This window comes from Thamnophis elegans, chromosome 4 (genome assembly GCF_009769535.1).
Source record: "Thamnophis elegans isolate rThaEle1 chromosome 4, rThaEle1.pri, whole genome shotgun sequence".
Classification (NCBI taxonomy): domain Eukaryota; kingdom Metazoa; phylum Chordata; class Lepidosauria; order Squamata; family Colubridae; genus Thamnophis; species Thamnophis elegans.
Window position 1 is genome coordinate 132,304,850 of NC_045544.1, and position 24,887 is coordinate 132,329,736.

Sequence of the window (24,887 nt, forward strand, 5' to 3'; positions counted from 1 at the left end):
TTGGATAACCATTTGTCTGTAGTGGTGTTGGGATTCCTGCCTAAGCAGGGTGTTGGACTAGAAGACCTCCAAGATCCTTTCCAACTGTTATTCTATTCTAAAACCCATCACAATGTCAGCCTTAATGTGTAATAAAGGAAAGTTGGCTGTGCAATTGTGCCAAGTCATGCCTTTGCTTTACTATCACCAGTGTTTCGGGAAAAGGATTTCCCTAACTCTGAAACCAAGATAGAATCCGGCCTCAGCTATGTTCCTGGCTTCCCAAACATAATACTTTCCAGATGTGTTGACCAACAGTCCTAATTCCACCCAACTAGCACCTCAATGGGCCGACACTTAATCGCTGCCAAAAGTACAGGGAGTTCAAATTGTCTGAGCAAATGCCACATTCCCACCACATGCATATCTTTCTGGAGAAAAAGAATCACAAGACAGCAATTTTTTCCCCCCCAAAAGAGAATTTGTAGAAAGCAAAGCAAATTTGTTTTCAACTGAATCCTTTTTGCACCAACAATTTGCTCTCTCCACCATTAATTTTCTCTGGAGCCTGGTGCCCCCTTGAGGCTTTCCAAATCAGTTGAAAACAAATAAGAGTGACAAATATTTCCAGATCTCTCAAAGGTGCTTTTTGTTTGTTTCAAAAGGCACAAGATTGGGTTTTTGTTGTTGTTATTATTTGTTTGTTTAGGAAGAAGAAGAAGAAAGCTTTTTGCTTCTCATCCAAGAAGCTTCATCAGTTCTGATGGCGAGTGATAAAGCTTCTTGGATGAGAACAAGAAAGCATCTTTGAGATCCAGATCTCCCTCTTTCCCCCCTCCTCTTCCCCATTCATATTCCTCCATCCCCATATTAATTCTATGATGGCTGGGTATTTGAAGACTTCTATTGAAATGTTTGCTTTCCCTTTTTAAAAGAAAATGTAGAGAAACCACTGATCTTGTTGACTTCTCCATGAAAAGTATTTGCAATCATTTTGTTGAACCTTAGCATCCTACCCAGAATTAAAATCCCTCCGTCTTGCCAGCTCCTTCATCTTGCTGCTTCTGACTTTTGGATGTGTTAACAGTTGTCCTTCAGACTCTGAGGATGAAGCATCACTAGTACCTTAATCTCCAATTGTCAATAGTTCCGAAGCAAAGTACATTTGTTGTAAGCTCTCCAAATGTCAAAGCAACCTGTGTTATGTGCTTATCCTTTAGTGCTTGGCATTTACTCTTCCCAGCTGAGAAAAGTAGAGTCCTTGGCTTTGAGTTACTGGGGTGCATTTTAATTATGAATAGCAGGGATGGAAAGGAAGGGGGAAGTGATCAAGAAATGATACTAATCTCTAGATCTCTTGTTATTTTTCTGCGCTCAGAGGTAAATGAAACCCAAGTTGCATTAAACATGCTAGCACTCTGTTTAATCTGCAATAATATTTGGATCCTGGATGTCACATTCATCTTTGTGGTTTGTATCAGATACCTCTGTTTAGACTTTCTTATGAGGTTATTGTACTGTATTTAACATTTAATCAGCATTGGTGTGATGCGGGGGGGGGGGGGAATCTTCTAATGCTTTGCACAAAAATCAAATTTCTTCCTGCCTTTGGTGTAATTATTTGCATGTGAAATAAAAATCTGGGTTTAAATTAATTGGTTAATTCCTCTTTCTCAAACACTTGTCTATTCAAGGTTACCCAAATTTTGTTGCAACCTATGGCCGAGGATATCCTGGATTTGCCCCCAGTTACAGTTATCAATTTCCAGGTATGTGAAACTTTAATGCATATAACAACAAAAGTAAGTTAAGGGTGGCCATTCTGGAATCAACTTCCTTGGGAACAAACTCATTTGAATGATGTGACACTTTAGAGGTGTGGGAGTGGGATGTCCCTGCTTAGGACTTTCCTACAAAACTACAATGAGTAAGAAAATCTTTTTTTTTAATTGTGTGATAAGCCCTGTGCATTCTTAGATAAGATACAAAAAGCTTTCTTTCTGATACTATTTTCTGTTGAGAACGGAGGAGGAAAATACAGCCTATCTTGCTTCTTAATTGCTGCTGGCTATTTGAAAACAGCACTCTTTTTAAACAACAACGACAACCACTGGCTCAGTGGGAAGCACAGGCACTGTCAACTTTGTATATTTCCTGCACTGAGTCCATTGTATGCTATTAGGCAAGGAACTCTCCAGCACATTTGCGAGAGATCAGACATCAACACAATACTTTCCCCTTATTTATTTCTCCTTCCCCTTTGAGTCTGTTTTGTACAGCTGTCAAATCTCCTGCATTTAGTCTCTCTATTCCCTCTTAAGTTTACTGTTGGTAGTTCATCACTTGGAGAACTCCTGAGGTTTTGAAGTGTTAGGCTAGCTGGCTCTTAAACATCTCCTCCTGGCAATAATGAGCATCCTCTCCTGCTCCAGCTCTGCCATTATCAACAGGCAGCCATTGAAACCAAAAAGCCCTAAGGAGTTCTTCATACCAGCAAGCCCTCAGGCTCAAAAAGGAGATGCCAAGAAGAGTTCAGAGGGTGGTGCTTGCTTGTGGGTTCTCATCTCACCTTAAGATTCTGGGAAGGCCCCGGGGGCCTATTTCAATTTGGTGGATTAACTGCCTATTAGTGTCCAGGCAGTGCCTGTTTCCAAACCACAGCTAGAAAAAGGGGGCAACGTTTTATTAATTAAAATTTGAATATGTATCCGATATTAAAGTTGATTAATATGTACCACTTGTGTGAGTTTAAGCCATCTAGTCCTGCAAACTGTAGTTATGAACAAAAGAAATGATGGGAGAATCACCTTGCTCGTGTTATTTAAGAAATCTGTGATCAATTGTCTTCATTTTAAAAAAAAATCAAGAAGCTTTTCTTGTGGCAAGGCAAAGGATGTGAATTTTCTTCCCCTGTTTTGAGTTAGGCAGGCTCTGAAAATTGCTCTTTCTAAACGCCTTTGGAAAGCATTTTATTTAGGTAGGCAGTTAATATTAATTAAGTTCTCTAGTTTAACATAATTATTGGATGCTGTTATTTTATGATGCTGTTTGAATTGTAAAACACTTAGACGCACATACTGTATGATGGGGGAATGAGAGAGAAAGAGAAAAAGGTGAGCAGGAAATAATATTGAACCTTGCGGCAAAAATATTGGGATTCGGGGAGGTGCCATTTTAAAGATATCAACATCAGCCTTCCCCAGACATTGGAGATTATGGGAACTGCATTCTAACCAGTGGTGGGATCCTCCCGGTTTAACAACCAGTTCGGTGATTGGGTGATTTGCACACACCCGCACCTGACACTCGCTGCTCGCACGTGCATACACAGTTTCAAGAAATCTTCACTGCCGGGTTTCCAGGAGTAACACAGCTGATTCACAGGGCAATCAGCTCAGGACACGTGAATCAGCTGAGAAGATAAAGGTAGGAAAATAGCGCACGCATCTGATCGTCGGGGCAAACTGGTTCACTCCCGGCTGATCGTCGAAGCTACCGGTTCGCCTGAACCAGTCGAAACCGGTAGAATCCCACCCCTGATTGTAACGTATTTGGAGGGTGCTAGGTTAGAGAACATTGAGTTAAGATTATCCATACTCCCACTTGTTCTCAAATCCCCACATGGAGAAACAAATATACCAGTTTGTCAGGTGAATCCTTCGCGAATTCTGTAAAATTGAGGCGAAGGTCTCACAGACTTCCAGTTTATTCTTTCAGAGAAGGCTTTTGTCAGGTTCTGAAAAGGATTCAGCCGATTGAAAGAGAATGGGCACATCCAGAAATGTTTTAAGTATCGCTATCCCTTTCATTTCCTTGCTTGCTGAAACACTGGGAGCTCAATCTGTGACTAGACACCTGTCGGCTAACAAGCGGCAGTGGGAGGACAGTTTTTAATCTGAGAAAGTGGCACTGAAAGGCGGTATTCATCCCCCTCTCACTTTTGGGATTCTGGCTTCTGAAAGTTGACAGATCAGAGAGGCTACGTAGGTTGGCTTTTCCTACCAACCATTAATATAGGCACGAGTTGATAAGTTTTGACGCCTTTTCCTCACCACCCCATTTTGACACTTCTTTCAGTTACCTGGCCCACTTTGATTTAAAAGAGAAGAGGGTGCTGTTCTTTTGGGCATCATGTTGTTCTCTGTAGTGTGAGCAATGCTTAGAATGGGCACCCTAGTCTGAATGTCAGCATTCATATGTGTACATTTCTAGACATGTACAGGAAATGAGACATATCTGAACCATTTTGGAGATTCAATAGATTTGTGTAATTCACATTTTTTTAAAAATATATTTTAATTTTAAATACAAATAATACAAACATAGTACATATAAATCTTTAAAAAGCAAAAAAAATACAAATCTTACAGTGCCCCACCCCACCCCCGGAGACCTTTCCCTCCCCCTTATATTTCTTCTATAACAACTAAAAGATATACAATACATTCCAATTGTTCCCTTATCCACACCAAAATAACATATATTCTTGAGTAGGTTTATTCCCTTTGCCTTCTACCAACACTGTTTTTATAAAATCCCCCCATATTTCATTATAAATGTTTGCTTTAAACATCCCTTTTTAAAATTAAATCTCTGTTGTTAATTTATCATTTGTTGCCCAACTCCAAATTCCATTATACCACTCATTTCTTTGAATGTCCCAATTTCGCCCCCAATATTTACCCATCACTAATCTAGCTGCCATTATCAAATTTCCAATCAATTCCTTTTTTGTTTCATTTATATCTCGTTTTTCCACCGGCAACAATAATGCAATCCTTGGTGACATACCGTATATACTCGAGTATAAGCCGACCCGAATATAAGCCGAGGCACCTAATTTTACCCCAAAAAGCTGGAAAAGTTATTGACTCGAGTATAAGCCTAGGGTGGGAAATGCAGCAGCTACCGGTAAATTTCAAAAATAAAAATAGATACCAATAATGTTTTTGAATATTTATTTCCTCCCCTGGAGTGGGGAGGGAATATGGCTTTCATAGTATCCTTCCCCTGGAGTGGGGAGGAATTGGGGATTTTGCAGTATCCTACCCCTGTAGTGGGGAGGGAATGTGGCTTTCATAGTATCCTATCCCTGGAGTGGGGAGGATTTGGGGGATTTCATAGTATCCTTCCCCTGGAGTGGGGAGGAAATGTGGATTTCATAGTATCCTTCCCCTGGAGTGGGGAGGATTTGGGGGATTTCATAGTATCCTTCCCCTGGAGTGGGGAGGATTTGGGGGATTTCATAGTATCCTACCCCTGGAGTGGGGAGGATTTGGGGGATTTCATAGTATCCTACCCCTGGAGTGGGGAGGATTTGGGGGATTTCATAGTATCCTACCCCTGGAGTGGGGAGGATTTGGGGGATTTCATAGTATCCTACCCCTGTAGTGGGGAGGATTTGGGGGATTTCATAGTATCCTACCCCTGGAGTGGGGAGGATTTGGGGGATTTCATAGTATCCTTCCCCTGGAGTGGGGAGGATTTGGGGGATTTCATAGTATCCTACCCCTGGAGTGGGGAGGATTTGGGGGATTTCATAGTATCCTACCCCTGGAGTGGGGAGGATTTGGGGGATTTCATAGTATCCTACCCCTGGAGTGGGGAGGATTTGGGGGATTTCATAGTATCCTACCCCTGGAGTGGGGAGGATTTGGGGGATTTCATAGTATCCTACCCCTGGAGTGGGGAGGATTTGGGGGATTTCATAGTATCCTTCCCCTGGAGTGGGGAGGATTTGGGGGATTTCATAGTATACTAAGTCAGAAATAACATTGCTGCGTAGCCAGGAGTGTGTCTCAGTCACTTAAACCTCATACATAAATCATTGTACGAGGCGCTCGACGGCGCCTCTTACCTGCCGCGGGTCCCACCAGGACCGGCCAGAGGCACAGCAAGCTCCGGAACCAGAGCGGGAGCCTCCGCCGCATGGCTCAGCTCCGCCAGGGACGCATCCGGCAAGGGGAAAGCGGGGTCCCCTCTCGCGCAGCGGGTGGAGGGCGCGGGGCGGCGGCAGGGCTGGGCTGCCTCCGGGTCCTGCCTCCCGGAGCCCTGGGGCGGCCGCGGGAGTCCGTGGGCGGCGGGGCTCGCTCGGCTTCCAGCAGGGAGGAGAAGGGGGGCTTCCCGGAGCCGCGCGCTCGGCAAGCTCGCCGCTCAACTCAGCGCCAGCGCGCCTTCATCTCCGAGCGCCCAGCGGAAGGGCCAAGCCGCTCGCCTCGGAGCCGCTGGAGCTGGGACGCCGCCTCCGCCGCGGAATTTGCTCCAACTCAGCCGCTCCGGCCCATTGTCAGCCGGCTGGTCCCTGCCTTCCCTCCCCTCCTCTCTCTAGCTTAAAGAGACACCGACTTGCCTCGGCTGGAGGCCGGGCACGGGGAGGAGTTGGCGCCAGCCCGGGGAGGGGGCTGCGAGCGGGCGGGCGGGGGGACGGGAGGTAAAAGGCTGGATGGGTTTGGTTGCCAAACCGAGGCGGCTCGCTCGGGGCTCTTCCCTCTCTCCCCACGGGTGGGCAGCGGCCGGAGTTCCCACAAATGCCGCTCCCCGCATTTTTCTGGACGGGGTCTCGCAGGAAGGAATCCCCTCCTCATCCAACAGGCAACAGCACTGCCGGATCCAGTTGTAGACTCGAGTATAAGCCGAGCCGGCTTTTTTCAGTCCAAAAAGTGGGCTGAAAAACTCGGCTTATACTCGAGTATATACGGTATCTAAATTTGCATTCAAAAGTGCTCTAATTTCCCTAAACACCATGTTCCATATTTTTTGAGCACTATCACAATCCCACCACATATGTTTATATGTTCCATCCTCTTTCTTGTACCTCCAGGTATAATTCACATTTTTAAACAGCATGTCCGGGTGCTACTTCAAAGGGAGTCATCATATTTATTTCTGACCAACCTCCTGGTTTCTCTACAGTAGGACTGGTGGGATGTATGCAATCAAAGGTCTTCCCCACCACCAGTTTTTTCTTAGGAATGTAGATCCAATGCATGAAATATTACTGTATTTTTCGGAGTATAAGACACGCCTTTTTCTCTCAAAAAAGAGGCTGAAAATCTGGGTGCTTCTTATATACTGAATACAGCATTTTTTGCCTCCCGAAACCCCGCCCCATTCACCAAAATGGTCGTGCATAGCCTCTAGGAAGCTTTTAGAGAGCTCCTGGGGGCTGGGGAGGGCAGAAATGAGCAAAAATGGGCCATTTGTTGCTCAATTTTACACACACACCCAGCCCACAGGAGCACTCTATGAGCTTCCAAGAGGCTATCCATGCCCCCCCCTTTTTTTTAACGAAAAACGGGCTGTTTTTTGCTTGTTTTTGCAAGCCCCCTAAAGGCTATTCATGCCTTTTGGGGGGGGAACGGGCCCATTTTTGCTAAAAATGGGCCATTTTGGGGAGGTTTGCAGAGTGCAAAAACTTTTTTTTTTATTTGCCTCTTCAAAGCCTTGGTGCGTCTTATACTCTGAAAAATACAGGAAGTTGAAGGATTGCCTTCACAACCTCTTCACTACCCAGGGCTGGTCTAATTTATATAGTATATCCCTTTCCATGACAGGGGTGTCACAGCTATATATTAACTGGTTATTTGTTTATTTAAATGTTTCAACCCACCTTGGATTTCAGAACTCAGATTGGAGCACAGTCAATAAAAACAATGTCAGCCTGACGATTCTAAAGATAGGGAGCAAGTTCTAATTAAATTAACTTGCGGGGGGGGGGGGATAACCAATTTGGTTTTGCCTTGGAAATTGCTTTGTCAGTTATTAAATAAAGTTTGAACTGGGCTTTAGGGGCAAATCTTGCTAACTAGGATGAAACTAAACATATGTAATACGTGTATTTCAACTCTGAATGTTTCTAAAAACAGTCCAGGGTTGTGTTTTTTTAAAAAAAAATGAGTTAATGAATGTTATTGTTTTGTTCTGTTTTGTTTTGTTCTTCTTTTGTTTTGTTGCAAACTCCTAGATGCTTCTCTCTTGATCTCAGATGGAATCCCAGATTTGTTTTGCTGAGAATAAATACTCATTTGAACCAGGCTTGTGGGACAAAAATCGAACAGTGGACAAGAGCAGTTTAGCTGCCTTGGACACATATATACTTTTCTAGCATGCTCACATATCACGACAAAACTGTGAGATCAAGATTTTCACACTTTCCTAGCAAATTGGGAGGAGGGATTGAATGGCTCCACGCTCTCAGTCCCACTCCAAGTTGGCCCAGTGAGCATATTTTCATCTCATTCTAATTCTCTGAGGACATTTGGGAATATCAGCATTGGCCAGCCAAAATCCATCTTGCGGTGTATTAGGAGTATTTGTTTAAAACTAACAAGTTACACTCCTGCATGTACATAAGCAAGGGTGGGCTGCTGGGGACTTGCAGGGGTTCGGGAGAACCTCTAGCTAAGATTCTGTGCAGTTCGGAGAACCCCCAAATATCACTCCTGGATGGCCCCGCCCACCCACCCTCCCCTCCCAGGAGTTCCCACACGGCCCACTTTGGATGCAGGTAAGTGCAGCGGCTCAGGTAGGGAGAAAAACAGGCCTACCAGACGTTCAGAAAGGCTGGAAACGACCGTTTCTGGCCTCTAGAGGGCCTCCGGAGGTTGGGGGGTGCTATTTTTGCCCTCCCAGAGGCTCAAAGTAAGCCTCCAGAGCCTGGGGAGGGCAAAAACGCCCCCCACCCTGTGGTGCAAGATGATGACTAGGCCACGCCCACCATGGCTACTCCCACCCAGCAACCAGGCAGAGAACCCATTGCTAAAATTTTTGTAACACACGCATGGATAAGTGTCCACCCTGCTTGACACTAGCAACTTTACATATTTACCTAGATATCAAGGTATAGGCTGCGAGAAGGCCTTGTGTAATTGATCCCAGAATTATGGTTCTAAGTTGTGCTGGTCATTAAGTGGGTTGCGACATGACCACACTTAATTTTATTACCCTTGCTTGCAGGGGTTACTAAGCTAATACTGCTGTCGTTAAACAAGCATGTTTTCTTCAATGGGTGTTTTGTGTCAAGTGCCCAAAATGCAATCACATGATTGGGGGGGGGGCACAGCTCTTAAGTAGTTCTGGGGAGGTCTGTCTCCCACTGCAGGCAGAGAAGGAGCAGAGCTGAAGTAAAACACACAAGATTTTTCTGTCTATAGGTAAGTGGGGTTCACCGACAAATGCGCTCGACAAAAGCGCGCTGATGAAACCGCGGTGAGAAAACCGCAAGTTTGAAATCGCGCCGACGAATGAGCGCAGAAGCGTGCCAACAACAGCGCGCCGACAGAAGCGTGCTCTAAACCTAACCCTAAAGGTAACCCTAAACCTAACACTAACCCTTACCCCTACCCTTACTCTAATCCTTACCTTAACCATAATCGCGCTTCTGTCGGCGCTTTTTTGTCGGCACTTTTTTGTCGGCGCGCTGTCAACGTCGCGGTTTTATCGCCACGGTTTTGTCGGTGCGCTGTTGTCGGGCGCGCATTTGTCGGGTCACGGGTATGTGGACCTCTGCATATCAGGGGCTTTTCTAATATCTACAACCTCTTAGCCAAGAAGGAGGGGTTTTTTTGGTCATGGGATGCCTTCCAAGAGCGCCAAACCAATAGCCACGGTCCCATCTGTTGACAGATGTTAGGACAAAGGGGAATGATGGCAGAACCATCTGAATCCAATCCAGCCTGGATTCAGTCAATCCAAGCCCCGGAGAAGTAAATTGGGGTTACTCAGAAAGAATGATTGCTGGGTTATACCTTGCTATCTATAAACCTAAGCTCGGAATTGATTAGGATGTGGCTTTCCTTAACCCTCATTACTGGGTGTCAGAAGCCTTCATTACAGCACAGGCCTTGTGTCAGTTCCTATTATAGCACAGATGTGTTACACGTCCTAAATATAGTATGTTTCTGGGCTAAAATAGGAGGGCTCAACCAGATTTCCCCAAGGAAATAATAACCTCCCGTATATTAAAATATGACATATTCTGCCATTTCATTCCCTTCTGCAAAAGGCCCGTTTTTGCTTTTTGTTTTGAAATTTAAATAGAGGCAGGCTTGGCTAACTCCTTTTGTTCCATAGAGGACATTCCCTTTTCGCTCATTTGCTTTGTAAGCAAATAAAATGCCACTTGGCACTGTATGGAAATGTGATATTTACTTCTCTCAGGTGAAACAATACCACCATCCAGCTGTTCCATTATGTGTGTCTTTTCAATAGTTGGGAGATAGGGATGGTGGTGGAATTTTTTTTAAAAAAATGTTTTTGTTTTGTTTTAAAAGCTGCTGCCATTTGGGCGGTTTTTTTAATGATTTCCCTCGCCAGGCCATATTTGCTAAACTCTTTGTGAACAACAGCTAGTCATTGATGTCAAGCTTGAACTTTTATGGGGGTACAGAACCAGTCAAATTTTGAAGTGGGTTCCTTTACTGGTGACTTAGGACAGCGTTCCCTTTGCAGTGTTCTTGGCTGTTGGGAGCAGTGGTGGGTTTCACTTATTCTTACCACCGGTTCGCCCCGTGTCGCACGCTCACTTCGTGCACATGCGCATGTTCCACACATCTTCCTGGCCTTCTGCACATGTGCTTCGCTCATGTGTGTGCCTTCCATGCATGCGCTCGGACTCAAAAATGTTGCTAAATAGGAGGGCATAGTGCCAGGACGGGTGGCCAGGCCCATCTGCGATCTCTGCTACCAGTTCGCCCAAACCAGCCCGAGCCGGCTGAATACCACCTCTGGTTGGGAGCCTTGGAGAAGGCATTCAGAAAGCGAAAGGACTATAGCACAGAAAAAGCGTGCTTTGGGTAGCGCGTGGGAAAGTATTAGAAAGATGTTCAGATTGAGTGCCCCATACTCTCTAGTGGGCAGACTTAGATGATTCTATTACTACCACATATCACAATAAAGTACAGTTCTTACGATCCTGTGATGTCCATTTCATGAGATGGTCTAAACCAGGGGTGTCAAACTCACGTCATCACCGTGGCATCGCATGATGTATCGGGACTTTTTCCCCCTTCCCTAAACCGGGTGTGGCCGTGGCCGGCACGTGATGCATCCGGCCCAGGGGCCGGGAGTTTGATAGCCTCGGTCTAAACAAATAGAGTTAGCAAAGCAGGAAACAAGGCCCTGTGCTGCTGTTCATTGCAACTGGTTGGAGGACTTATTCAATTTGCACTGATCTTAAGCAACACCGAGCAGGGTGGACCAAGCTAATATTGGACAAAGGACCAGGCATAATATATCAAAAAAATTCTCTTCTCGCCCTTATGGGTGGTCTTGAGACCTTTACCAGAGGCCTGGGAGTTTGAGGGCTCTGCACAGGATCTTAACTGTCCCTAGTGATATATGTATATGTATGAATATGTGTGTACATGTATGTATGTGTTTCAGTTCTCTTCATGTCCACATAGTCACGCTTCATCTTAAGGAAGTTTATACTTTTCATTTCTACTTTATAATGACTAGTGGCCCAGAAGTTCAGCCTTCTGAACAGGGCTGAGTAATGGAACTTTATTACAACTACACAGATAAGGCACAGGGTCCTGATTTGGGCAACATTGTACAATTGGCTATTTAAGGAACATGCATCCATGTAGTCACAGGGATTTAGTTTGGCTTGAGAGAAACCTGATTTTTTATCTGTTCTCTAGTCCTTCCCACACCTCATCACCATAAGACAAGAAGGGCCTGATAAATATACTGTACTTCTATCATCAGATTAAGCTTCAGGGCCTCAAAAGTAGCAAAACCACAAGATTTCCTATTCTCCCTCCCTGCCACCAGGATTAGCTTATCCATTAGGCATAGTTCCCAGGGCCCATGATTTATTTTTTTCATTTTTTAATCAGAATAAAAATGATATTCTTTATTTTCATGCCTTTTCATTAAAAAAAGGCATAGTTGGAACATCAAGGATTTTATTTATAATTTTAGGCATAGCAATAAATACTAAAATTTAGTAATTTTGAAGATATGTAATAGATACCATGATTAATTGGAAACTACTGATTACAACATAATACATATATAATTTGTAGAGCCGAGGTGGCGCAGTGGTTAAATGCAGCACTGCAGGCTACTTCAGCTGACTGCAGTTCTGCAGTTCGGCTGTTCAAATCTCACCGGCTCAGGGTTGACTCAGCCTTCCATCCTTCCGAGGTGGGTAAAATGAGGACCCGGATTGTTGTTGGGGAGCAATATGCTGACTCTGTAAACCACTTAGAGAGGGCTGAAAGCCCTATGAAGCGGTATATAAGTCTAACTGCTATTGCTATTGCTACTGCTATTGCTAATTTGCCCTTCACTGTTTCTCTGTAAAAATATGAAGAAGTATTGAAACTCATAGGACCTGGCTACCTGAGAGACCGCCTCCTGCCATTTACCTCCCAGAGACCCATAAGATCGCACAGACTAGGCCTCCTCCGGATTCCATCTGCCGGTCAATGTCGGCTGGCGACTCCCCGGGGGAGCTTCTCTGTAGCTGCTCCAGCCCTATGGAACGATCTTCCCATGGAGATCCGGACCCTTATTACCCTTCCGGCCTTCCACAAAGCGACCAAGACTTGGCTGTTCTGGCAGGCCTGGGGCTGTTGATTTATCCAGCCCCCATCCTGAGCTATGAATGTTGTGGAATTTTAATGTTGCTTTTTAATTTGTTGTATGTTCCCCCCTTCCTTTTTATCTGTAAGCCGCCCTGAGTCTCTCAAGAGTGGGCGGCATACAAACCCTATAAATAAATAAATAAATAAATAAATAAATAAATAAGTAAGTAAGTAAGTAAGTAAGTAAGTAAGTAAATAAATAAATAAATAAATAAATAAAATATTTTAATGCCATTATTTTTCTGATGGGAGGGGCCCACAAATCCTATAAAACTCAGTGTTGCTAAAATGATGAACTGAATATTGTGATGTCACAACCCAGACTCTGCTCTTTACATGCTAGCCAGTAGCATTATGACATAAGCACACAAAAAGCAGCATTTCCACCTCAACACACATTTGCTCACCTGTGGTTGCCCAGATTGGACCTACAAATGTTTTGCCTGTTTTGACTAATGCTTTGTGGTGGATTGTTTTCACTTACGGTTTCATATGGCTTGAAATTTAAACTACATTAAGGACCCTTCTTCCAGAAATTACCTTTTATATGTAAGTAAATAATGCCCACAATGAGTTTATCAGAACTTTCCATTTTAATCTTAATCAGCATAAAATAAAGTGGTGAAAATGGGGGCTTCTGTACATACAAACTCACATGGATATGTGCTTTTTAATCAGTTAAAACTGCTGGTTTTGGTTTCAACAATGTTGGATGTTCGGATGATAATAGAATTCAAGAGCAGGTTAGGGAAAAACAGGATGTAACTTCTGTCAAGTTTCCATGCGTGAAATGCACATTAATCTTTTCATTAAGTTCAGATATGGACATCAAGTAGCCTAGTTTTCCTGGATGAATTTGTCCCCAAATCATCTTCCTCTTTGACACAGGAATACATGACAGACCCACTATATAATATAACTAGCTGGACACCCACTATGTGTCGGCCTTTGCAGGAGAAATTCAGTTCACAATCCGTTGGCTCAGTGGTGGATGGTGATTGAAACACATAAGGGAATATCGCTCCTGCTGCCTTGAGTCCGGGAGCAGTTCCATAGGTGGAAGGCATAGACATTATGGTGAGGTACTGAGTGAAGGAGTGGAATGTCTGCCAGTTTGAACTGAGGTAGTAGAATGTGAGGCAACTGGCAGTTGGAACAGAGTTCTTTTCAGGTGGGGAGGGGGAATAGAACTCCTTAGCATCAGAGCATGTTAATTACTGTATAAGAAATACTAATTACCTGATGGTCATTTCAAAAAATCCTTTCTTAGCAAGCACCTAGAAGCCATGAGGAACATATGTGCCAAATTTCAAGTTTGTAGGCTTTACGGTTCTGGAGGTGATGAGTGAGTGGTATTTGCCTTTTATATACATAGTTTGTGCTGTGTTGCAGCTGACTGCGATTCTGAGAATCATAGTCTGATACATCCAGTGGTTGATTGGAATCATCTCCCCAAGTTTTCAGGCAGGGATCTTTCCCAAGCCTACCAAGAGATGCCAAACATTAACGTTGGGATTTCACAGCCACTGAAACGAAAAGATATACAGCCCAAGAGATGCTAAAGGATCAGGATTCAAGACCATTTGTTGGTCTGCTTCATCTAGCCATTTATATTAGATAAAGAATCTAAGAGTATCAGCTGGCTAATAATGTCAGAGCTCATGAGCATCTTTCAGGTGAGAACTGAACAATTCTGAAAAATCTGTCCTATTTTGGCCCCTGATTACTTTTCAATGATTTTCTTGTGTAAATGTGCCATTAGTTTTTCTCCTAAACGTCAGGAACTGGAGGTAATAAAGGTTTTAAACTGCCAGGCAATTTAAAATTATTTAAATGTAAATTAAATAAATGTAATTTAATTTAATATTTTAAAATTATTAATTTTTATTTAAATAAAATTAAATTAAAAACTTTTTTTTTGCTTTAAAACTGCCAAGCAACCTGATAGGAAACTTCCTGCAGCTATAAACGAGGCATTGTTAAACATTCATATTATAAAGGATTGTCCTGAAATAAAAAGTGGTAATAAACCAGCTATTCTTTACTCTCAATCGATTAGTTGTGTGGCTTATTCTTATTTCTAATTCTACCCACCAAGTATTAATCTCTTAATAACAATAACGTACAATATAATGTAATATACTAATAGTTTTTTATATCATTTGTTCATAAAATATGTTTAATAAAGTTAAAATAACTCATTAAAATAACATTTTGAATTGCAAACATTTGAGCACCGTTAATGAAGTTTATGTAATTTATTCAAAATGATGTCACCTCTGCTCTTCATTCAGTAATTTCTTCATGCGTAGAATTAGCCCTTTTTTCCCCAATGGTCATTCAAAGTGGGAAGGATGAAATGCTGCTAAAGATGAAACTGAGTCTCTTTATTTTAATCATCAGTCAGCAAAATGTTGGAAATATTTTAGTCATCCCCAAGGTCAGTCCTATAAGATAAACCAGACTAAAATAAAGTGTCATATAGCAGTGGTCTCCAATCTTGGCAACTTTAAGCATTGTGGACTTCAATTCTCAGAGTTGGTTGAGGAACTCTGGGAGTTGAAGTCCACAAGTCTGAAAGTTGCCATGTTTGGAGACCCCTGTCATATAGGGTTTTTATTGTAATTGCTCTAGTGATAGAACCTTACAAATCTGAATATGTTTTCCCCCTCACCTTCATGTGATCTAGGGAGGGATTTACTTATCTGAAACTTTTTCTCAAATTAATTTCTTGGCCTGGACTCAAGCATTGTTGACTTGGCCATTGTCTTGATTTTCGTTCTGCCCTTCAAAACTTCAGTCTTTACACCAGCTGCAGTTAGGGGAAAAAGTATTAGAACGAATCCCAAATTTTGGTTTATGTGTAATGCTCCTGGAATTGGCTCAGTGGGCTCAAATACAAGATGTGTTACACAACGTGACAATTATTCAGTTGGGACTCGAAAATCAGCTAGAAAAGAACCTATTTTTTTCCCCGATCTGCTTCCTGTCTCTAGCCACCCTTTCTTTCATCTTGGCGTCCCTCTCAGCTAGCTTTCATAGCTAAAGTGGGACTCTAATTCATGGTCTCCTGCTTTCTAGGCGGTGTCTTAACCATTAGACCACCTTATCGTCTAAGGTGACCTACCCCTTTCAGATGAGATTCTACCAGGAAAAGGGAACCTGATAAAAAGGGAAATACGTTCAGAAGATATTCTGACCTAGGCTTCCCAAGAGCATGAAGCAGACTCCTTGTCACAATAAAACCTCTTTTATTTGGGTTAAAGGGAATTCCTCTCCAGCAAAGTCCTGGCAAACAGTCTTTCATGAGGTTTCACAACTACAGACCTTTATCAGGCTTGGAGAGTTGCCAGGCCGACATCTTCCGAATGCCACGCTGTAAAAGCAATTACTTGGCAAGAAGCCAGGAACAGATCTTCACTCTAATGAATTGAATTACTTGTCTCCTGCAAACTCCCCTCCCCGTTCGCTCCTCTTTCTTCCCTATGGGAGGGGCCATTCACCATTCACCGGTGTCTTTACTCCTGAGTCGGCCCTTGTTCCTTAGCTGTTCCCTTCTCCTGGCAGCTTTGCACATGCGCACATCGGGACCAGGACAGGTTTTTTTGCCCCACTGATATCCAACTCCGAAGGCAGCTGATAACTGTCAGATGGCCCTGGCCCCATCTCTGCCTCCAACGCAGAGCACTCATCAGAGCCTTCCCCAGGCTCCAGGACTGGCCCATGTTCCTCCCCTACCTCCTCACTGTCTGAGTCTGCCATTAGCTCCACCAGAGTGGGCCACAACAGAAGAACAGGACTGGAGGAGGCTCAGAGACCAAGCCTAAAAGCCTCTGTCTCTGCCAGAGAAGCAGTTTCAAAATAATGTTAGAATCAGGATAATATGCTTACAGACCTTCTAGATAATTAAAAGAATTAAGTAGATGTGACTCTTTCTTAACCTGTATCTTCCTTATATTCTCTCCAATTATGTTCCTCTAGAGCAGGGGTGTCAAACTCGTGTCGTCACATGACTTTCCCCCCCTTTGCTAAAATCAGGGTGGCCTGTGGGCTACGGTTTGACACCCCTGCTCTAGAGACTGAAAGAATTTGTAAATCCTCCAAGGGGTTTAGTGGTGGTAACAAAGAATAATAAAGACTTCTTCACCATCACAAGGCATATACCGTTGCTCTTCCACAGTCTTTTATGACCAATAGTAGCACTTAGTTGAATTCATCTAATCATGAGAAAAATTCAGCAGGATTGGACTTGCTTAGGGTGCTGACAGCTATACTATAAAGTTGAAAAAAACACTAACACCCCACTATTAAGCAATAGCAGGTCATTTATTTACACTGCAATGCATAGATGCAGTCATATTCCCAGGAGTCAAGCCCCAACTTGGGAATCATTAAATGGTGTTTTTTTTTAATGATTATATTTTTTCCTAAGTATTTGTATGGAACAGGCCAATTGAAAAGAGGTCAAGATCAGCCATTTTTAGTTTTTACTAATCATTATTCACCGAAGCAACCTTGCCTAATGAGGGTTCTATACCCAGGGAATAGGTAAGACAAAAGAGGAATGCAGTATCACATCATCCATTTTTGACGGCAGAGTCCAAATGGCTTACATTAGTAAAACGAATTAGAATCAATGAATTAGGCCTGTATGTGTGGGACAAGGAATTTTGGGGGAAATAGCCTAGCAGATTTAAAAAGCACCCAGATGTGGAAGGCTCTCATATTCTGTGCGGCAGATCAAGATCAGAAAATGAATCTAAAGTTTTCAATTCTCCAGCTGGCCCATGGCTTTATATGGTGCCTAGGGGTGGGTTCCGGCTGCTGCTATTGCCGGTTTGCTCAGGGATGCAGTGCGTGCCTGTGCATACTTGATATGCGCTATGCGTACATGCGCAGTACAAAAAAGGTTTCTGCGCATGCGCAGAAGCAAAAAACAAGATGGTGACACCAAGAGAACCAGTTTGGGAGCGTGGCAGGCCAAGTTACTACCTACTCGTCCGAACCAGTAGGAACCCACCTCTGATGGTGCCAGAGAAGACACAGCCATTGCTTAGTGCCTGGGCCTGAGACAGGGGTGGGCTTTAAAAATGGCAGCAATGGGTTTGCTGCCCCTTTGCTGGGTAGGCGTGAGCATGGCCATGGTGGACGTGGCTTAGTCGGCCTCCTGCACCACGGCGGGGGTATGTGAGTCGTTTTTCGCTCTCCCCAGGCTCCAGAAGCTTTCCTTGAGCCTCTGGGAGGGCGAAAACTGCTTCCCTCGGGCTTCGGAGGCCGAAACAGACCCATTTCCGGAACTTCTGGTAGGCCCGTTTTTTGCCTTCCCCAGGCTCAAGGAGGCTTTCCTTGAGCCTCCAGGAGGGCAAAAATTGTTTCCCCCGGGCTCTGTAGGCCAGAAACAGGCCCATTTCCGGACTTCTGGAACCTTCAGTAGGCCCGTTTTCCTCTCTTCCCGAACCTCCACACAGACCCTGCACTTACCTAGAGCGATGAATAGGCTACGTGGAGACTCCTGGGAGGGGCAGGGCGGGCATGGCCAGCCAGAAGTGATATTTAGGGCTTCGCTGAACTTGTCAGAATTCTAGCTAGAGGATCGCCCGAACCCATGCAAACCTCTAGCAGCCCACCTCTGGCCTAAGACATAATTAGTCGAGGGGGATGAGGGCAGAGATATTCCAAACATCACTAGTCCTCTGATTTTGGGTGCTAGGGAAGCAAGCTGGAAGCTATTTTATCTCACTTGCTTACTAGGAAGAAAAAGCAACCTATGCCAAAGGCAGTTAAATATGAAAGATTCTGCCTCTTCTAGATTTATTCTCCACTTTGTTAAGATTCCCCCTTGCAGAACAATTATCCTGGCCCTGTCTGAACTTCATCCACCTCTCCAAGTGAAGAAAAATGCCGCCAGTGGGCTGTTTATTGGGGGTGGGTGGGATAAAAATGATAATGAGGAAGGGCCCAGAATTTATACAGATGCAAACCAGGTCTCACAGAATCTTGTCTGGTCCCTCTTCTTTGCCTTAAGGGCTGGCAGCTGTGACTGGAATACAATATCATTTTTTTTCTTAATAATGACTCCATATTACCTGCACTACTGAGCCCCTAACATGCTAATTACCTAAGCAGGTGAAATACATTTTAATAATTTAACAAATGAACTAAAGCAGCATTGAATGACAAAAGGAAACACGTGCTGCTGTCAAAGCACTCTTGGCCAAAGGTTGGTGAGGTTTTTTTTAAATATATATATACCCGAACAACTAGAGACCTACATATATATATATATACATATATACATATATACATATATACATATATACATACATACATACATACATACATACATACATACATACATATATATATATATATATATATATATATATATATATATATATATAAGATTTTTTTTACAACCCCTGGTAAGCCCCAATTATGGGAGGAAGCTAACTGCTTCCATCATCTGTCCTTCGGCTCGTCACAAGAGTCCATCACGACAGAAACCCAATATTTTTACTGTTGCCTTTGTTATATTTGTGTTTTTTTATTTGTGCTGATAAATAAATAAAGGGAGACTAGTATAGATCTATACTAGTCTCCCTTTATTTATTTATCAGCACAAATAAAAAAACATATATATATATATATATATATATATATATATATATATATATATATATATATATATATATATTTCTTTTGAAATGTCAAAAGAATACTGCTGCATTCACTTCAAAATTGATTAATCCACACACACACACATACACACACACACACACACACATATATATATATATATATATATATATATATATATATATATACGACACTAAATATATATATATATATATATATACACACACACACACACACACACACACACATACATACATATTAGGATTAAGCAATTTTGAATTGATTGATCCTAAGATATATATATATATATATATATATATATATATATATATATATATATATATATATATATTTTAGGATTAATCAATTTTGAAGTGAACGCAGCAGTATTCTTTTGACATTTCCAAGGTGGGTCATCCTTATTTATCTACACCTACTTAGCATTTTAAATTCAGGGTAAATCTATTTTTGTAAGGGGACATCAGAGAAAAAAGGAGTAGGAAATGGATGAAACTTTAGCCATGTTTTTTTTTTAATTTTTATAAATCAGTTTATAGCTTCTTATATACTGCCCAGTAATGCCTGTATCTGGTTCTGTGGATTTTTAGTGCTTTCCGTGGGATCTTCAATCAAACCCAGTTATCCAGGCAAGTTTCTTACAATTAAGTTTTTAAACTGCACTTTTTTTTTTTAGTAGAATTCTATTCTTTCTTGATGCAACTCTGGATGCCTCTTGTAGTGCTTTTAATAATTTCTGTAGAACACTTTTTTCCAACTTCCTGCTCTCCAGATGTGTTGGGTTACAATTCTCAGGAATCAGGGAATTGGGGGAGTTGTCGATCAGCGCAACTGGGGACCGACACATCTGGAGGGTACTAATGCAGCAATGTTCTGAACATCCCTCTGTTTGTGTACATTTGTTTTAATGGGAGCTGAGCAAATGCATAAGCTGTGTGTTACAAAAGGATGTACAATTAATATATGCAGGCAGTTCTCAGGTTACAGTGGTAATTGGGAGCAGAATTTCCATCGTTAAAGCAATGCAGCTATAAAATGTGATGTCACGTGACTGCATTGTTTAGCAATGGCAGTTCCAGCTCACCCCGTTGCTGTCCTTTAACTGGATCCTACCAGTTGTTAGGCAGGGATCACCTCCATCCAAGCCACTCTCAGTTTGGCCCCTGTCAGCCCAGAACCTTGGTAAGGTAAGGCCTCCTCTTTCCCACACCCATCTTATCTTCCCCCGCACCATATCTATGCCCTTTTTGCCACCTTAAACACTCCATCACCTATGCTGGCCTTGCTGGCTATGCCACCTTATCAGTAGTGGGTTTCAAAAATTGTTCGAACCTACTCTGTGGGTGTGGCCTCCTTTGTGGGAGTGGCTTGGCACCCATGTGACTGGATGGGAGTGGCTTGCCGCCCATGTGACCAGATATGAAGATGCCGACGACACTTGTCAGAACCACCTTAAATTACCTCACACACAGCACTGGCATGCATAAGAATATGATGTAAACTTCTTTTTTAAAAGGCATCTTGGGTTTGCGTTAAAAGAAATTCAACACACGCAATGTTCTGATTGCACCACAAACGCAGTAGTCATCCTTATCTTTCACAGAGGCACTGAGTTTTATAAATGTGAGCATAATAGTGTAGAATAATCATATCCAACGACCAGTGGTGGATTTCAAAAAAATTTGGAGCCTCTTCTGTAGGTGTGGCCTGCTTTCTGGGTCCACTGATGGAACCTCTTCTAACTGGTTCAGTAGATTTGATGAACCGGTTCTACCGAATAGGTGCGAACTGGTAGGAACCCACCTCTGCCCCTTATGCTCACTGACCCTGCTACAGTCTCCAGCTGATCTTTGCAGTCTTCCTCTAATTACTGATGCCAGCTGCTGGCCATTTCCAGCCTTCTTCCTGATGTTGCTCTCCAAATAGTGCAGGTCAGGGGTGGGATTGAAAATTTTTAGCAACGGGTTCTCTGCCCGGTTGCTGGGTGGGCATGGCCATGGGGGGGGGGCATGGCCTACTTGGCCTCCTGCATCATGGTGGGAGGGGATATTTTTGCCCTCCCCAGACCAGAGGCTTTTTTATGAGCCTCCGGGAGGCCGGAAACGGGCCTGTTTCCAGACTTCCGAGAGGCCCATTTTTCGCCCTCCCAGAACCTCCACATGGGCCCTGCACTTATCTGGCATGATGAATGGGCCGCATGGAGACTCCTGAGAAAGACCGGGGGGGGGGCAGGGCCAGCCAGTCCTTCCAACTACCGGTTTGGCAAACCAAATGTAAAATTAGCATCTGGTTCTCCCGAACTGGTCTGAACCGGCTGAATCCCACCCCTGGTGCCCACCCCTTATGAGACATCAGCCCATGTGATTTGGAGCATGGTGTGGGTAGCTTTCTCATAAGGTTTTCAAAGTCCTCAAAAGTCTCCCAAAACATTGTGAGAAAAGCCTGTGCTATTTAGAGAACAGCACAAGCGCCCTCCACAAGAAGGCCTGGTACAATCAGCGGCTGCCTCATTTGGGGGCGGGCTTGGCATGCCTCATCAGCACTTAGAGGAAGACAGCATCAACTGGGGACAGCAGGGTGGCAGGATCAGTAGAGCATGAGGCTGGCAGAATGACAGGAGTGGAACGCAGAGGGCAGGGGTGGCTGGAGCACAGGGCTTGAGGCAGCCCTTCTCGGCAGGGGCGGCCTAGAGGCCGAAGTAGAGGCCTGGGTGTGGTGGCAGCTGATTGGCATTGCTAAAGGCCTTGATCCTCTATTTGTGTCCCACTGCTGCCACTGCCTCCAAGGAGTGTCGCTATGCAGGGTTGCCAAAAGGGCAGAGATGGGGAGAGAGATAGGCAGACCGAGAGGCCTGTGCTCCTTCAGTCATTAGTGTGGGCAGGCTGCAAGCGCCCTTGAATTTTTGATCTTGTGATCACGGGTGCAGTGCAATGGCTGCAATTTAGGGGACCAAACCTAAGTACCATCTCTTCAATGCTGCCATAACTTTGAACTATTATTGACCAAGTAGTCATAACTCGAGGATTACCTGTAGTGTTCATTTTTGCTGTGGCCACAGTGGAACCAAGATCAGAAGGGTTTTCCTGCAATGTACAGAACACAGCCAGAATTTCCATCTTGATTCTAATGATAGTTACAACATTTGCATTAAACAGCCTTTGACAGTCAGTGCGGCTGAGATGTGTTGGATTACAGTTTCCAAAGTTTCTACCCAATGTGACCTGCAAGCCAACACATCTAAAGAAGGCGAGCTTTAGTCATATCAAGCTCTGCCTTTTCTTTTCAAAGTGTCTTAGTGAAGAAGGAGAGGTTCTAAACAGTTGCCTTAAATCACTGATGAAATGTATGAATTACGATCAATGATAAATTACCCTATGCTTTTATTTGTGTTGTATTTCCTTGGTTAGACATGTTTCCCTTTCTGAAGATTCAGGTTTATCTCCAAGTGCTTTGGAATTCCACCTTGCCGTTGGGTGCTCAGGTCAAGAAAATAATCAGGAGTGCCTTTTACAAATTTTAGTAATATGCAATGACACCTTTTTTTTCTGGAAAGGAAAATGTCTTCAAACCACAACCAATGCTTTGAAAAATGTTTAGGAACTGGACCCGCCCAAACTTTACAAGATAGTGTAGGAAATACCGTAGGTTACATAAATGTTGCACAGCCATCCTCACTCCGCAAACACAATTGACTTTCAGTTTGTGTCTCAAGTGAATGAATGATTAAATTTTAAAAACGATGATCAAACTACAGAATAATATACAGCTTCTTGACTCACAGGAAATTGCAGGGTTTGAGTATAGTATGGACTCTGTTACCTATTAAGGTCAGGGTTGTCAGGATCCTTTCTTCAAGATTTTTAATTTTCTGTGGGTTTGTGACTGGGAACAGGACCATTTTGGCAGTGGCACCAAGGTTGCGAAACTTCCAGATGACGCCATTGTGGGTTCTTGTTCCTGGTTTGTAGACGATGGACTGAAGAGATGTTCTCTTACAGAACATTTGAAGCCAGATAAAAGTACCTCTTTTGAATGCTCCATGTTAATTAAACAGAGGGATAGAATCAAGCTCAGGGGAAGTGTTAATGCCACTTTATAAGGCCTTGGGAAGGCCACACTTGGAATACGGCATTCAGTTTTGGTCGCCACGATGTAAAAAAGATGTGGAGACTCTAGAAAGAGTGCAGAGAAGAGCAACAAAGTGGATTAGGGGGCTGGAGGCTAAAACACATGAAGAACGGTTGCAGGAACTGGGTATGTTTAATGACAAGAAGGACTAGGGGAGACATGATGGCAGATGGGTTGCCACAAAGAGAGAGTCAAGCTATTCTCCAAAGCATCTGATGGCAGGACAAGAAGCAATGTGTTGAAACCAGTCAAGAGAGAAGCAACCTAAAACAAGGAGAAATTTCTTGACAGAACAATTAATCAGTGGAACAACTTCCCTTCAGAAGTTGTGAATGCTCCAACACTGGACGTTTTTAAGAAGATGTTGGATAACCATTTGTCTGAAGTGGTGTAGGGTGGTTCACCCACAAAAGGGCGAACGACAAAAGCGCGGCTGACTAAACCGCGGTGACAAAACTGCGAGTTCTAAAGCGCGCCGACGAAAGAGTGCTGAAGCGCGCCAACAACAGCGCGCCGACAGAAGCGCGCTGTAACCCTAAACCTAACCCTAAATCTAACCCTAAACCTAAACCTAACCCTTACCTTAATTTAAATCGTGCTTCTGTTGGTGCGCTGTTGTCAGCGCGCTGTTGTCGGCGCATTGATGACATCGCGGTTTTAGCGCCACGGTTTTGTCGGCGCGCTTTTGTCATGCGCGCATTTGTCGGGTCACGGTGTAGGGTTTCCTGCCTAAGTATGGGGATGGACTAGAAGACCTCCAATATCCCTTCCCACTCTGGTATTCTATCATTCCATCAATTGTTGACATGCTGCGTCAACAACTGATCGTTTTAATTCAAAATTTTTCAAGTCTGGTTAAGTTTTCAACGGTCGAAGTCCAGGCTTTAGAAAAAGCAGCTTCTGTTTTTACAAAACAAGCCTCGGTGCCCTGTTAAATTTGCACTGCAGAATGGGATTAACAAGAGAAGTTGGATATGAAGCTCTGCTGGCTTTGTGGTTAGGGAGGGAAGGCAGCCCTGGGTTTCTTACTTAAGGAATGAGCATCGAAAATTAAGACGCTATACAGCTATTGCCGGCTGCCAGAATGAAGGCCGTATAAACATTCTCTAGAGCCAGCGGTGTCCCGCAAGGAATACTTCATTCATATGTTCACATATATTTTTATATTCTTCCATAGTAGTTCTTTCAGCAATTTGAACGGGGTGGTGGTAGTTACAATTGATCTGAGGTTTTCTTTCTGGAGCCTGGGAACAATTAACAGTTTCAGTAAGTGATACTTAGGATGGACTCAGGGGAGGGCTTCAAAAATGTCAGCAATGAAATTGGTGGGCGTGGCTATGGTGGGCATGGCCTAGTTGGCCTCCTATCCCACAGGAAGGGGAGTATTATTGCCTTCCCCAGACTCGAGCCTCGGGGAGGGCGAAAACTACCTCCCGTGTGCTCCGGAGGCCTTCCAGGAGGCCCGTTTCCCCTCTCCCTGAGCTTCCGTGCAGGCCCTGCACTTATCTTGCATCCAAAATGGGATGCGTGGAG

General features: G+C 43.6%; 1 protein-coding gene across 9 annotated transcripts in view; it reads left to right on the top strand.

Moving 5' to 3' along the window:
- Positions 1 to 24,887, top strand: part of MSI2 (musashi RNA binding protein 2) — a 663,532-nt gene that overhangs the window by 564,418 nt on the left and 74,227 nt on the right. For 5 of the 9 annotated variants that reach the window (XM_032215200.1, XM_032215197.1, XM_032215198.1 and 2 more), the window contains exons 10-11: positions 1,674 to 1,748; positions 19,817 to 19,855. The exons of 1 other annotated variant lie outside the window; for it this stretch is intronic. In XM_032215200.1, coding sequence (XP_032071091.1) covers positions 1,674 to 1,748; positions 19,817 to 19,855 — 114 coding nt within the window. The remainder of the gene's footprint in view (positions 1 to 1,673; positions 1,749 to 19,816; positions 19,856 to 24,887) is intronic. 3 more of the 9 variants (XM_032215199.1, XM_032215203.1, XM_032215205.1) reach the window with 1 other exon arrangement.